Source organism: Grampus griseus (genome assembly GCF_964374135.1).
Source record: "Grampus griseus genome assembly, chromosome: 11".
Lineage (NCBI taxonomy): Eukaryota > Metazoa > Chordata > Mammalia > Artiodactyla > Delphinidae > Grampus > Grampus griseus.
Genome location: NC_139005.1, coordinates 60,226,772 through 60,240,598, shown reverse-complemented (window position 1 = coordinate 60,240,598; position 13,827 = coordinate 60,226,772). Strand labels below are relative to the sequence as shown.

Genomic DNA, 13,827 nt, shown 5'->3' with positions numbered 1-13,827 from the left:
CTTTTAAAAGATGCTTCAAATGTGTGTTGAAGTCCTCACCATTAAATTCTAGTTCATGCAAGAAAATGTTTAAATAAATTGCAGGGTAGTTTGACATAAGACTTCAAATTGTTGGAAAGATTTCATCAGGTGACTTAAGTATTTCTTTATTATCATCAGCCATTTCACTGAACTTTTAAGGACATTGTTTCATAGTCAGTACTATTTTACAGGACATTCCACGGAGGAAGAAATCAAAACGTCTTTTCTAGAAACACTGAAAGATGCCTGCAGTAAGTCTGATGAAGTGTCATATGGTGAATTTGAAGATCACTATGAAGGTCTAAGTATAGGGATAGTAGATGATGAAGATTTTGTTAATATCTTACATACTCCATGGGGGATCTAGTTTTTTAAAATGAGTATATCATCAGTACTAAGCATTTTAAAGGAGAGATGAATTGAATTTAAAGTATCAAACACTGGAATGTATTTTTCTAGGGCTCTCATTATTCTGTTTGTTTGTTGTTTTCTCAAAAAAGTTGAACCTGGAAAGAGAGGTATTCAGAAAGATAGATGTAAGGGTATGTGTATACTCACACACATATACGAGTGCTCGCCTGCTTATAAGTTTATAAAGATCTGTCTTTCTGATTTATTACTTATCTTGAATAAGTAATTATTCAAGTTATTTTAGTAGGTCATATTTTATTAGCCTTCATAGAAAAGTAACATCTATATCAAACAATAGGTGAGCAGCTATACAGTAACCACGTTTCTTGTCCATTGATTTTTTTTGCTACCCATTCCCCAAAATATAATTGCCACCATTCCCAATTTGATGAACTAGACTTGGACCCAAAGCCTATGAGACTGAAATAGTTCAGCTTGCTTCAAACATCTGAAAATGTTAAATGAATTAAAGGATATGCAAAAGAAACTTTCCATGCAGTGTGATTATAGATGTTTTCTGTACATAAATATTTAGAATGGTGGAGGCTTACCCCTCAAATGCTTATTTAAACACTGACTTGTGAATTCTTGTCTTCCAAATCATGTACTATTGCTTGTTCAATAGAGCACAATGTAATTATTCTGGTGACCAGTTCCATTTGTTATTTTATTCTGTTTTTAACTGCAATTCCTATTACCTGCACAGAATTATTATTTAACTAGAAACAATACAAAATGGGAAGAGAAATATTTTCTTAGAATATTAAATAAAGAACTCAAAAAGTATGTTATCACTTGTATGGACTAAGGGATAATTTAGTAATTCTTAACCAAAATGTAAAAAGTTCATCTGTGTCCTAAAATGAACGCATGCTATCCTAAATAACACCTCTTTTTGGTATACTAAACAACTGAAACATTTTTTTCGAAATAGATCTTATTTAACAGTTAGATGTAATCATTCTTTATAAATTCTTCTATGTTCCTCACATCTCTTTGGAAATGCAGAGAGAAAGAAAAAACTTTATAGAGTTATTTTCAAGTTTATGATTTAAAATTTTATGTATTAAGATAAAACAAACTATAAAAAATAGTGTCAAGCAAAATAAGAAGTGGTTCAAAAATGAAAATACATACTGTGTAGAATATGAATTTTGGCATACAACTTCATATTTTGACAACATTATCAGAAATGTGATGTGCGTGAGCCCCATAAATTTAAAGTAGTACTTTTTCAAGATTCGAGGAGGTACTAAAACTTTCTACTGAAATATCAGAAACAAAGTATACATGGACATTTTAGTGCTATTTTCTCTAGCTAAATTCTTTATTCCTTCTTCAATTAGGTTATTGTAATTAAAACAATATGCTGGAAGATGTTTTGACAGAAATAAGTCTATAACAGTATTTCTGAGTCACATTCTTTTTCTTGGAAACATTTATCCAACTATAGTCATTTTAAACCCTACAAATTGTTTTTACATTAAAATGACTAATAACTCTGGGTGTTCAATATGCATGTAATATTTTTCGTTGGTAAATTTTTATTTAGTTCTCCTTAACAAATCTATTCTTAATATAGTTATGTCATATTTTCCTGTGAATATAATCAGAAAATGTATAGGCTGTCATATTGGAAAAAAAAAAAAGGGTGGCGGGGAGATTCTTCCAGGATTTAACATATTAATATAACAGCATATTCTTCAATAAACCTCCACCCTCTGAATATAAATATTCATGTGATTATTTGCAGGAATTTTCTCTGTTTAGGAGATGTAACTTCTTGTAGTTAATTTCTTATTATTTTACACTGTTATTTCCATGTAGAGCTAGATAATCCATGTTCAATATGTTATTTGGCATAGTTTGTTAAATTATAATTCGTGGCACAATAAATCATTCTGCTTTTGCCTCACTGTCTGCATTCTTCTTTGGTATAGTAAAAATCTATTGTTTAGTATTCAATTTAATAGGAGAGCATTTAATAGAAGTTACATTTTCAAACATCCACAACATAATAATTGACTTTTGAAATTATATTAAAAATATAGTCTTCATATTCTAAAAATCTCTTGATTAGCTTTAAAATATTGTTATATGTTGTAACGATGTTACATGAAGTTTATGGTTAAGAGTATTTCATTGTTCTCTAGATCTTTAAAAGGTAGTTGTTTGTTTGTGGTATAGAATTGCTTTTCCAGTTAACCATACTGTTTATTGAATTCTATATATTGACTTTACTGTTTCTATTCTTATAAATAAAGTTTTACAGATTTTCAGGGAAAATTTATATTTAATTAGAAAAGGGATATTATTTAGGAACTTTTAGCTATATTTTAATTAGGAAAGAATATACATTTGTATGATGGAACAACTATAGTATAGATAAAAGTATATGTTCCTGTTTTAAATTTTATGGTATATGAACATAGGTACTTAATAAGCCAGTGATTCTGCACAGGGAGAGTCACTTAGGATAATTCATAATGTAGATGCAGCTGTAAAACACATCTTAGTTTATTAATTACTTTGGATTTCTAGTCAATCTAAGTTGTCAGTTACTTCAGGAGAGAATTGTATAAAGTAAGCTGTGCTTACTGCAGATTAATTAACATGCATTTGTGAGATTACAGTTTATGCTATAGTGCTTGCAAAATAAAATATGTACTGTGATAAACTGTAATCACTACTAGGTTGACCAGCAAGAAAAAAACATCTACAGTGAAAGTGCTTAAAGAAGTAGAAGGGACTGAGCCCGTATAACAGAAGCCAAGCAAGAGAAGAGAATCCAATGGGTTGACAGGGATTATTAGAAACTGATAAGAGACGAAGCTTGTGTCATTGCCTCCTACTTTTGTTTTATGGTTATACAAACTTCTAAGGACAACTTACGTATTGGATATCTTCATATAGTAAAGAATAAATACTCCATATTGGAGCCACTGTTCATTTGATCATTACTTCATTCATTCAGTCATTTACACCTATTGTGTAGCACTATCCATACAATTGCCCAAGGCAGAGGTATTCTAAATTTTTCTCACACTCTGTATATCCACTCAGTCTCAAGTCCTTTGGTTTCTTTCTTTTGAATTTGTTTCTTTCACTATTCTCGATTGCTTATGCCTTTGCTCAAGGTTTTACCACATACCCCCTCGTCAACTCTGTCTCTTCCCCAGTCCTGCTTCAACCCATCCTACATATTGCTGTTGGAATGATCTTTCTAAAATGTACACTTCTTCCATGATTAAAATCTTCCCTTGGTATACCATATCTTTTAGAAAAGTTCAAACTGCTTACCGTAACTTGTAAACCTGAATGATCTGGTCTCCCTAAGCTCCTCTCTCTCCACTCAGCTCACTCTCCTTGATCCCCCAGCCATTCTGAACTGCTTACAATTTTGAAAATGGATTGTGAGGTTTCAAACTTCTCTGCCTTCAGAATTGCTCTGCTACTTTTGTCCAAAGTTATTTCTTCCACTTAGTGCATCTAACTTAATTCATAGTTGTGTTCTGATACTACTTCAAGAACCATGTCTTTTAGAAAGCTACATCAGACAAACTCTTGAGTCTGATGTAGTTGCCCTTCTTTGGGATCCTCTTGGCACCTTGGATGTGCCCTTAATCCAGCATTTATCACTTCATACTATAGTGATTATTTTGCTTATGTTTCTCCAACTAGATTGTAAGCTTCTTGAGGATAAGAACCATATCTTATTTAACGTTATGGTGTCTAGCATTGTGTCTGACCTGTGGTAGGTGTTAAATCAAAATTTGTTGACAGGATACACATGTGATTTACTGAGCAGCGATTGTTAATGGTTCTTACATACGAACAATTTTGCATTAAAACATTTTAGCATAGACCATGTAAATAGTATGAATGTGCACTTTAGTGCAAACTTCAACTACAGGGGCAGTAAGTTTCCCTAATAAAGAATGCACAGACTGCACTTCATCAACAAGGCCTCATGGCTCAGGGGCTACTATATTCACTTCAGTTAGCTGGGACTCAGTCATTATCGGATGCCTAGGTAATTAGCCTCCTAAACGCAATGGGTTTTATCCATGAAAACAGTGTCTTGTTAGAGTCCTAAATGGTCTTGTGTCTATCTATGGATTAGAACGACTTCTGGCCGACCAACTATAACAATGCAGTAACCAGATCCCTCCCCTGGAGTGTGACGGCTTCTTCCTCTGGTGAGCATTTCAGCATAGCGTTGATTGGAGTTCCCAAAAGGACAGACTGCTGGGATTTCACTGAGTTTACAGAGAGGTTTGGTAATCTCTCCGTGTCTCCTTGCTAAGACGCGCTTGTTTAATAAACGTCTGTATGTCTGGCAGAATTTACTCTGAAATTTATTTCGTTATAACTGGGTAGTGAGGATAAGAGGAATAGCTAATTCTCACCTACCTCAAAGATTTTAGGGAGGGTGGGGAAGTCACAGTTAACTACCATAAAGAACGTGTTACTTGTGTACAACTAAATTAACTACTCCTAAGTTAGTTGTCAGGTCACAGCTGCAGTTCTCCGTCAGACACTACAGTAGGCATCACGGACCCAAATATGGCATGGCACAATGCCTAAGGTAGTTAAAAATTCCAAAACCTAATTCATGATTGCTGTAACACAGGCATAAACTAGGCACAGTGGAGCATGGAAGGGCTGTTTGTGTCATCCCAGGGAACAATAATAACACACCATTCTGAAAATATTCGATTTATTAAGGTATTATTGAGATGGCAATTAAAAGGTTCTATTGATATATATAAGCTGAAACAGAAGATTTTGGAGATTTGATCATGGAGATTTTAGAAATGTATGAGTGGATACACATTTTCAGATTTCTCTCTTTAATAACCTGCGTAAGCTGATTTGTATAGTTTTTGGATATCCAAGCAAGGCAAAATTATTTGGAAGGATTTGAATAAAAATTACCTCTCTGGTGACAAATTTTATGCCAAGAGAAAACAATCATGGTCCCTGTTGTGTTTAAGTATTCTTTTTATCAAGTTAGAATGGGATTTCGGAGCCATGGCTGAATAAGTTTAGATATAAACGAAAAGATTCCTCACCTTTGCAACTGTATGTTGAGTTTTCTGCGATTTTCAGATGATGAGAAAGTCAGTATGAAACAAATGACTGTAATTCAAGGAAATCATTGTGTGTCACTTATCAAAGTTGCACACTTATAAGTTAGTTGAAGAGATTCTTACAGAACTTTTTTTTTTTTTTTTTGCGGTACGCGGGCCTCTCACCGTTGCGGCCTCTCCCGTTGCGGAGCACAGGCTCCGGACTCGCAGGCTCAGCGGCCATGGCTCACGGGGCCCAGCTGCTCCGCGGCATGTGGGATCTTCCCAGACCGGGGCACGAACCCGTGTCCCCTGCATCGGTAGGTGGACTCTCAACCACTGCGCCACCAGGGAAGCCCTACAGAACTTTTAAGTTGTCAAGGAAAAGTAATTTGGGGGAAGTATTCAGATGACCACCACATCAAGGAAAAGTATGTGCTTATAGTAATATTTTAATGTAAATGATGTTGTGGAAAGAGCACAAGCTTTAAAGTCACTGAATACTGCTTTCAAACCTGAGCTCTGCTGCAAATCAGCTATATGACTTTGGAAAGCAACTTAGTATCACTTAGTCTCTACTTTTGCATCTGAAGGTTGAAATGAGGGTTGAATATAGATATAGAAATGGATATACTTAAAGATGTTAAGCATAAATACATATCCAGATACAGTACTTAGCACAATCTAGTAGACAGATGTAACTCAGTATACATTTAGTTCCTTTGTTTTCTTGCTTGAAATAAAATAATCAACGTTTTCCTTATTTTTTTCTGATTAATCCCAAATGGCAATCGTAAGAGCTACTTTTTTTTTTTTAACATCTTTATTGGAGTATAATTGCTTTACAATGGTGTGTTAGTTTCTGCTTTATAACAAAATGAATCAGATATACATACATCCCCATATCTCCTCCCTCTTGCGTCTCCCTCCCACCCTCCCTATCCCACCCCTCTAGGTGGGCACAAAGCAGCGAGCTGATCTCCCTGTGCTATGCGGCTGTAGAGCTGTTCTTTTAAAGGGATATATATTATGGGTAGAAATAATTTGTATGTCACTATTTACTCCTGCATCTAATAAACTTCTCATTATTATCAATTCTCTTCCTTCAACAGAGCCCATGAAGGAAATTCAAAATCTTGTATTAAGGCTATCAATTCTTTAGTGATTAGTAATAAAACTTGTTGTTACTGAAATTAATTGAAAGATGATACATATGGAAGACTAATTTTATATCTATACAGACTTTAGGTGACACTTCTAATATCTTTGGTGTGTTACAGTAGGACAATAGACTGCCTGGAATTCTGTAAGAGATTGTTTTCCAAAGATGGCTGCAACATTATCCCATCCCATGTAGTGTTCTTACGTAGTGAATTTGGCTTCACATCAAGAAATGGGGTCTATTTCCCCTTTGCTTGGTTGTGGATAACTTGTTACTTCTTTGTAACAATGGATTATGGCTACAGTGATGCTGTGTTACTTTTCAGACTAGGCAAGAAAAATCCACCTAGTTTTTGCCACATTTGTTGATGCTTGAGCCACGTGGGACTGCCAAACTGCAGAGGTTATATGCAGGTGCTCTATCAATAGCCAAATCTGCACTCACAGCTAGTAACTAGTATCAATTGTTTGACAGGTAAGTGAGTCATTTTGGGTTAATTCCAGTCCCAGCCAACATCTCACTATAGTTACATGACAGACCCCAAATGAGAACCACCCAGCTGAACCCTTAGCCCTTCCATATTCTTTATTTTTAATTTCAGATTTATTGAGATATAATTGATCCATAAACTTGTGAGCAAAATAAAATGGTTGCTTTAACCTGCTAAGTTTTGGAGTTAATTTTTATATAAAAATAGTTAAACAAATCCTTAAACTTTGAATAAAGCAAGGATATTAAAAACATTTTGTCAAATATTCAGGGGATTTAATTTATATGGCAACAGTTTATAAAATTCTTTTGAGACACTAAAGGAAAAAATAGACATGATAAGTCTATATGATTTCAGTTGTACGGTAGAAAGTTATCTGATGGAATGTGTAATACACAAAATCCAAAAGGTCATACTTTATGAAAGAGAAACCAAATTGAATCGTAATGTAAAATCAAAACGTTGCAGAACATGTTACTTTACCACTGCAGCAGTTACTCTTTATATTATATTAGTTCTGGCAAATAGTTTACTTATTTATTTGCCAGTCTTAGATTAAGTATCATATAATTTTCTTGCTGAAAACATTTGCTTATTTCCTCTAACAGTTTCACCAATGACTCAAATAAATATGGCAAGATAATTTGTAGAGATAATAATTTATGTTTGGTTTTTATTCCTATAAGATACAGAAAAGAATAAAAGAGATCCCTCCAGTCCTATTCCAAGAAGACAGGCAAGCTTTACTTTTATTGTTCCAAGGTCTGAAGCAGAAATGCCAAGAACTCAAATCAGGATCTGAACCTCACCTATCTTGAGTGAGTGAGTGAGTGTGTGTGTGTGTGTGTGTGTGTGTGTGTGTGTGTGTGTGTATTGGAGGCAGTTTAAGTAGATTATAATGGATATGGGTCCACCTGGAGTGGAAGAGTAAAATTTGAGTTTCTACTGGGACAGAGAAGGAAAGGGTTTTCCTATGCTAGATCTTCATGATAACAAAGTAGAAAAAAAATGCTTTCTGTCCTCAAGAAGGCTTATGGGTCCTGGAGACTGCAGATCCAGAAGTCAATGATTATAATAATTGTGACAAGCGATTGACAACATAGATATAGAAATAATACTCTAGGTGAGCACATGTGCATTTGTATATGTGTCATGACAATGGGGGAAGAGACAAAGAAGATGATACGTAAGCAAGTTTAAATGGAGCTACCTAAGGCAATGAAGGCTGGAAGGCAGAGGGAGGGTAAGATTTTGATGTATTTCCTACTTATGTTTTTCTTTTGTATTTCAGTATCACTTAGAAGGTAACTATTCTATTTCTGAAATTTCTTGTGAACAATTTAAAACCCACTTTCAGGTTTCATCTGTAATGCCAGAAATACTAGGACTCCTTTTTTATACCCTCCACAACATTCTCTTTATCTGTTGTATCACTCTGCCACTAGTATTTGTCTAAATCAATTATTATCTTCCTTGAGAGGGCAGTTGACATTTTTAACTGTTCATCACTATATTCTCATAGTCTAGTGCAGTTCCTGGTTTTGTGTCTGGCACATAAATAGAAAATAAATATTTGTCCACTGACATAATACATAAAATTGTATCTACCTCAACAATCCCACTACTTTTGGATCATTTTTATATCATATATTTTATGTTTTTTATCTTGTCTATCCTGTCATATTCTTTATGATTTCTGTATGAAGAACTGATATTTTTGAAAGTTATGTTCAAAAGTTACTGGAGTTATTTAAATTCCACACCAACTTCTTATAAATGTTTGTATTTTACCCTTTTAAATAATCACTTTCATCTTCTTTTTATTATTTATGAATCAATAAAGTAGTTTATAAAACATCCAAAGACTTTTTTTTGAGTTTTCCTGTAACCTTTTAGTTATTGATGTTCTAAGTGCTATACTCTATTGTCCTCTGAAGAAAGATGTATGAGTGGAAAAGATGTTGGAAATTGGCCTTTCTTAGTATGGCTCCTATAGCCGCCATGCAGTAGGGATAACTTGAGATTAGTCTTAGATCACCTGCTTTCTCTTTCAGGCTTTTGGAGACATCACTCCACTGTCTTTGGTAGTCTGAAGCACTCTTAAATTTGGTTTCCTGGTGGTAATCTGTTCACTCTCCTTCTGCTTTTGAAGTTTAGTGAATTCTTTTTTCTTGAAATTTAAGGCTTTTATTAGGATATATCCTAGTGTTGATTTCAGCTTGTTCATTTAACACCAGACATATTTTCTAATTTTTCCATTTCTCACCTTAGTTATTTTTCAGAATTTTTACATTATAATGTGGATTATCAATTTTGCTCTATTATTTTCTTTGCATATTTTAAGGTTGGATTGCAATGTTGTAATATCCATATCCATATTTCTTAAATGTTTGCTGTTTTCCATATTTTCTTGACTATCTTCTATTCTATAAACGGCACGTTCATATGTCACTATATCCTTTTTTTGTATTAAAGGTCCAAGTTTATATGTCATTATATCCTTTTCTTGTATTAAAGTTCTTTCTTTCACAGTGGAGTCAGATTAGTGTTTTCTGGTTTTCCTGTTACCTTGCAAGCTCTCCCGTCCCATCCCCAAGTTAGGACCTATCAATTGCATCTCCTGAGCCAGCTTTTCCTCAGAACTCAGTAAGAAGAAGTTATCTTTTAGAAAAGTGAAACAAAAATACGTGTATGCATGTGTGTATGTGTACACACACATTTATTTTGTACAATCCCTGTTCAGTATTATTTTCCAATTAAATCACTGAATTGTAGTTTCTTCATTAAGAGTCTCACTGGTGTTCCTTATTGTTGGCTAATTCTGAAGCTATAGATAAACACTGATCTTAATTGAAAGTATTTAGCCTAATTGTTTTTTACCCTTAAGCAGGCCCATAGTACTTCTCCTTTGTTATTTCCTTCAGCAAATATATACTGAATACTTACTATATATGTCAGGCACTGTGCCAGGCACGGAGAGTATACAAACACAAACCACATAGTTACTATACTTGTGTGACTGTCTCATATGGGAAACAGCTATGTTATACAAATATAAGCCAAATTATAAAATATCAGGAACTAAGGAAGTCCCAGTAATGTAATGGTGGTGGCTAATCAGAGAAAAGTTCTTACAGGAATTGAAACCAGAGATACTTCTTAAAGGACGAGGAGGGGTTATTTAGTGAATACCAGGGATGGAGATGGGAGAAGTGTGGAAGAGAAAGGCATGAGCAAATGCACAAAAGTAAGGACCAGTATAGTACGTGAGGTGTGTGTGTGTATCTGTGTGTGTGCGTGCTCCCATACAGTTTAGTTTTGCTGGAATTTGACTAGTCCAACAAGGAGTGGCAGAAGCCCAGAGTAGGTCCTGGAGAGCAGGTCCTGGAGAGCCTTGTATGCCTTATAAAGGGACTTGGATTTTATGCTGAAGGTGAGTGGTTCTTAATCTTTGGATAATGTTCCCCTTTGAGAATCTGTTGACAGCACTGGAACCTCTCCAGAACAGTGGGGGGAGACTTACACATGTTCATAGATTAAAGGGCTTGCACTCAAGACACTTCATATCTTCTGCTCCAAATACAAGCAAATGACAAAATATTAAATGAAATTAACTGACAATAAAATGTTATTTTGTGTGCGCATTTAAAATAAAGAATAAAATGAAAACTGTAAACAACAATAACATTGTGCAGGAAGAGATTGTGAAAGATGATATGATTGGCTAGGGGTAGAGGTAGAAATACTGTTACATTTTGCTAAAAATTATAGTTAAGTATTCATATCAAAATTTTAGCAGAAGTCACCAAAAAGAATAAAAATGTCATCTACAGTTTTAAAATCATCATAGATAAAAGAAAACATAAAAATATTTATCAAATGGAAGGTAAGTAGGGAAGGAATCTAAGAAAAACTTTGGATAAACAGAAACCACAAAATAGGATTGTAATAAAATCCTAATATACTAGTAACCATAATAAATACAATTGGGCTAATTTCACCAGGCAGATTTTAACACATTGAATAAAAAGAATAAAACTTTTAGCCACATACTACTTATAAGGGACACCCAAGTTAAATAATTAATTACCTAAATCAAAACCACACAGAAATGGATAAGGAAATATATACCATTCAAAAAATAACCAAAAGAGGGCTTCCCTGGCGGCGCAGTGGTTGAGAGTCCACCTGTCGATGCAGGGGACACGGGTTCGTGCCCCGGTCCGGGAAGATCCCACATGCCGCGAAGCGGCTGGGCCCGTAAGCCATGGCCGCTGAGCCTGCGCGTCCGGAGCTTGTGCTCCGCAACGGGAGAGGCCACAACAGTGAGAGGCCCGTGTACCGCAAAAAAAAAAAACCAAAAGAAAGTTGATCTAGCTAAACTAATATTGGACAAAACAATGTAAGGCAAAAAGCATTTATGAGAATAAAGCAAGGGCACTACTTAAGAATAATAAGAAGATAAAAGGGAAGATTAAAAAATATGAGGTACTGATGGAGTACTAGGTAGCTTGGGACAAGATGGGGTCAAGGGTACACATGATGAACTTTAAGATTCTTGGGAAAGAATAGTGCAGATGGTTGAGAATGGGTGTAACCTAATTGTTGGCAGTCCTCTCTTGTGGTTAGAAAAATTGGGGTAGAGATAAGGAGGCGTGCATTTTCACTTGTGTCCAGTGGCTATTCAGAAAAAGCTCACTTGGAAGTTTTCCCAAGTTATTCTGGGAGGCTTGAAAGTGGTATTTCATATGCTCCCAGGACCATTCTGCCAGCTGCATTAACTGAGCTTATGGTTCAAGGATAAGTTCCTAGTCTTAGTACTGGATCGGCTACCTCCTCTCAGGACCATGTGGTTCACATTTTTCTTATGGGTTTGCTGAAAGCAAAAATAGGAACTGCATGTACATAATAAGCACAAGGAGGCTGATTACTCAATGAAAGTTTACTACTCTTATTTTGACAAAACTACAAAACATCAACCAAGATTGTTCTTGTCATTGGAGGTTCATGTATTAAAGATCTTTTCTTGTATTAAAGAGGCTTATCCATTTTATATTCTACACCCCCCTTCTCTTGACATAGAATACATGGTTGTCAGTGGTCTATACCCGTTCTACAGAGGGCAGCCATGAATGGGGCTGGTGAGCACATATTAAGGTGGCAAATGAATGTCAGGTTAGATTTAAATCTGGGGGGAAACTGAAAGCCTATTCCTTGAAATGACTGCTAGGCATCTACTCATTGAACAGTATAAGCATTAGTTAGGACCTCTCCTCCAAATGCTAGCAGGCATAGTATGGGAATGAAGTCAGCTATTGGGCAGATTTCAGGCATCAGGATAAATCCAGATTGGCTTTTCTCATTTGCTACATTATCTCAATCCACATGACAGATGGTAGTGTCCTGGTATAAAATGATATCACTGGATTAGGATGACAGCTATTGGGGAGTTCAAATTCTGATCATACTTTGAAGATAGAGTCAAAAGGATATTCTAATGTTGCAAATGGTATATGGCATTACCTGTTGCCCCCCAAACCACCCATATGTACACTCATGATGTTGTCCAATGTTTTAGAAATAGCAACAGTTAACTACTGAACCCTTCCCGTTAAGTTTGGCAGATTGACCACCCTTGCCCATCAGCTCTCCCTCCAAAACCTTCATTAAAATATCAGTGAAGAAACAAAAAAGTATTAACCACAAGGGTAAATTCACATAAGGGAAAACCATGGATGAAAGATTTCAAAAAATGTTTAGACAGCAAACTGATGGAGGAGATTTAATGAACTTACCAGACTAGAAGAAGTAGAAATCCAAATACCTGCAAGAGGTGGGGTACCTATAAGAATTTATCTAATTTGCCTTGAAGAATGCCTAGAACATGGGCTGAGGTGTGATTGGCAACATGATTGGTTTAATATCTGTACATCAACTGGTTGAACTTGCCTGCTCCCCTGCACTTCCCTGAGCAGTCAGAGAACGACTCTACCCACCTCCATCGTATGCAGCAACAGGTTTAGTCTGGAGAAACTAAGCTCAGGAGCTCTGGATTCAGAGACAACAGACACAGGATAAGATAGGGGTGAGTGTTGGAGCTAAGAATATTGGAATTATGTAAACATCTATGTATTGAAATACTGGACTAGCAGGCTGCTTCTCCTGCTTTGCTCCTAGAATCCTACACAGCCAGGTTGCTACCCTCCACCAACACACACCAATGCACTTATTCCAATCAGCTTCTCATTTTTACATATAAAGGGAATGCCAATAATCACTGGACATTTGAGAAAAGACAACTCAAGAGGCAGAGACAAAAACAAACAAAAAAAACTTGGACAAAAACAATCAATGGAACAGAGAACCAAAAAAATTCATAGTTAATATAATCAAAGATAGAAGAAAAGATTATCTGTTTATGAAGCCAAAACGGGATCTTATAGAAAAGGGAAAATCAAAGAACAATTTTTAACTTTGGAAATTAAGAATATGATGAACAAGAACAGGTTTGCTTCAGCTTCTGCTGATGGCATGGCATGGCCCGAGAGCTGCTGGGAGACCAGAGTCTGCAGGAGGAGATGCTGTCAGTAGGAGGGTGGGCATGGGCAGCGGTGTGAAGCTGGGTTCTGAGGCTGCGGAGGAGGTGGCAGAGGCAGTGGAGGGTTGAATGC

General features: G+C 35.7%; 1 protein-coding gene across 1 annotated transcript in view; it reads left to right on the top strand.

Moving 5' to 3' along the window:
• CAPS2 (calcyphosine 2) overlaps window positions 1–388 on the top strand; it is a gene marked incomplete at both ends in the record, with an annotated part of 31,620 nt that extends 31,232 nt beyond the window's left edge. The window contains 1 exon segment of the mRNA XM_082666174.1: window positions 213–388. Within this exon segment, the coding sequence (XP_082522300.1) occupies window positions 213–388 (176 nt within the window).
• Window positions 389–13,827: the final 13,439 nt, after the last annotated feature.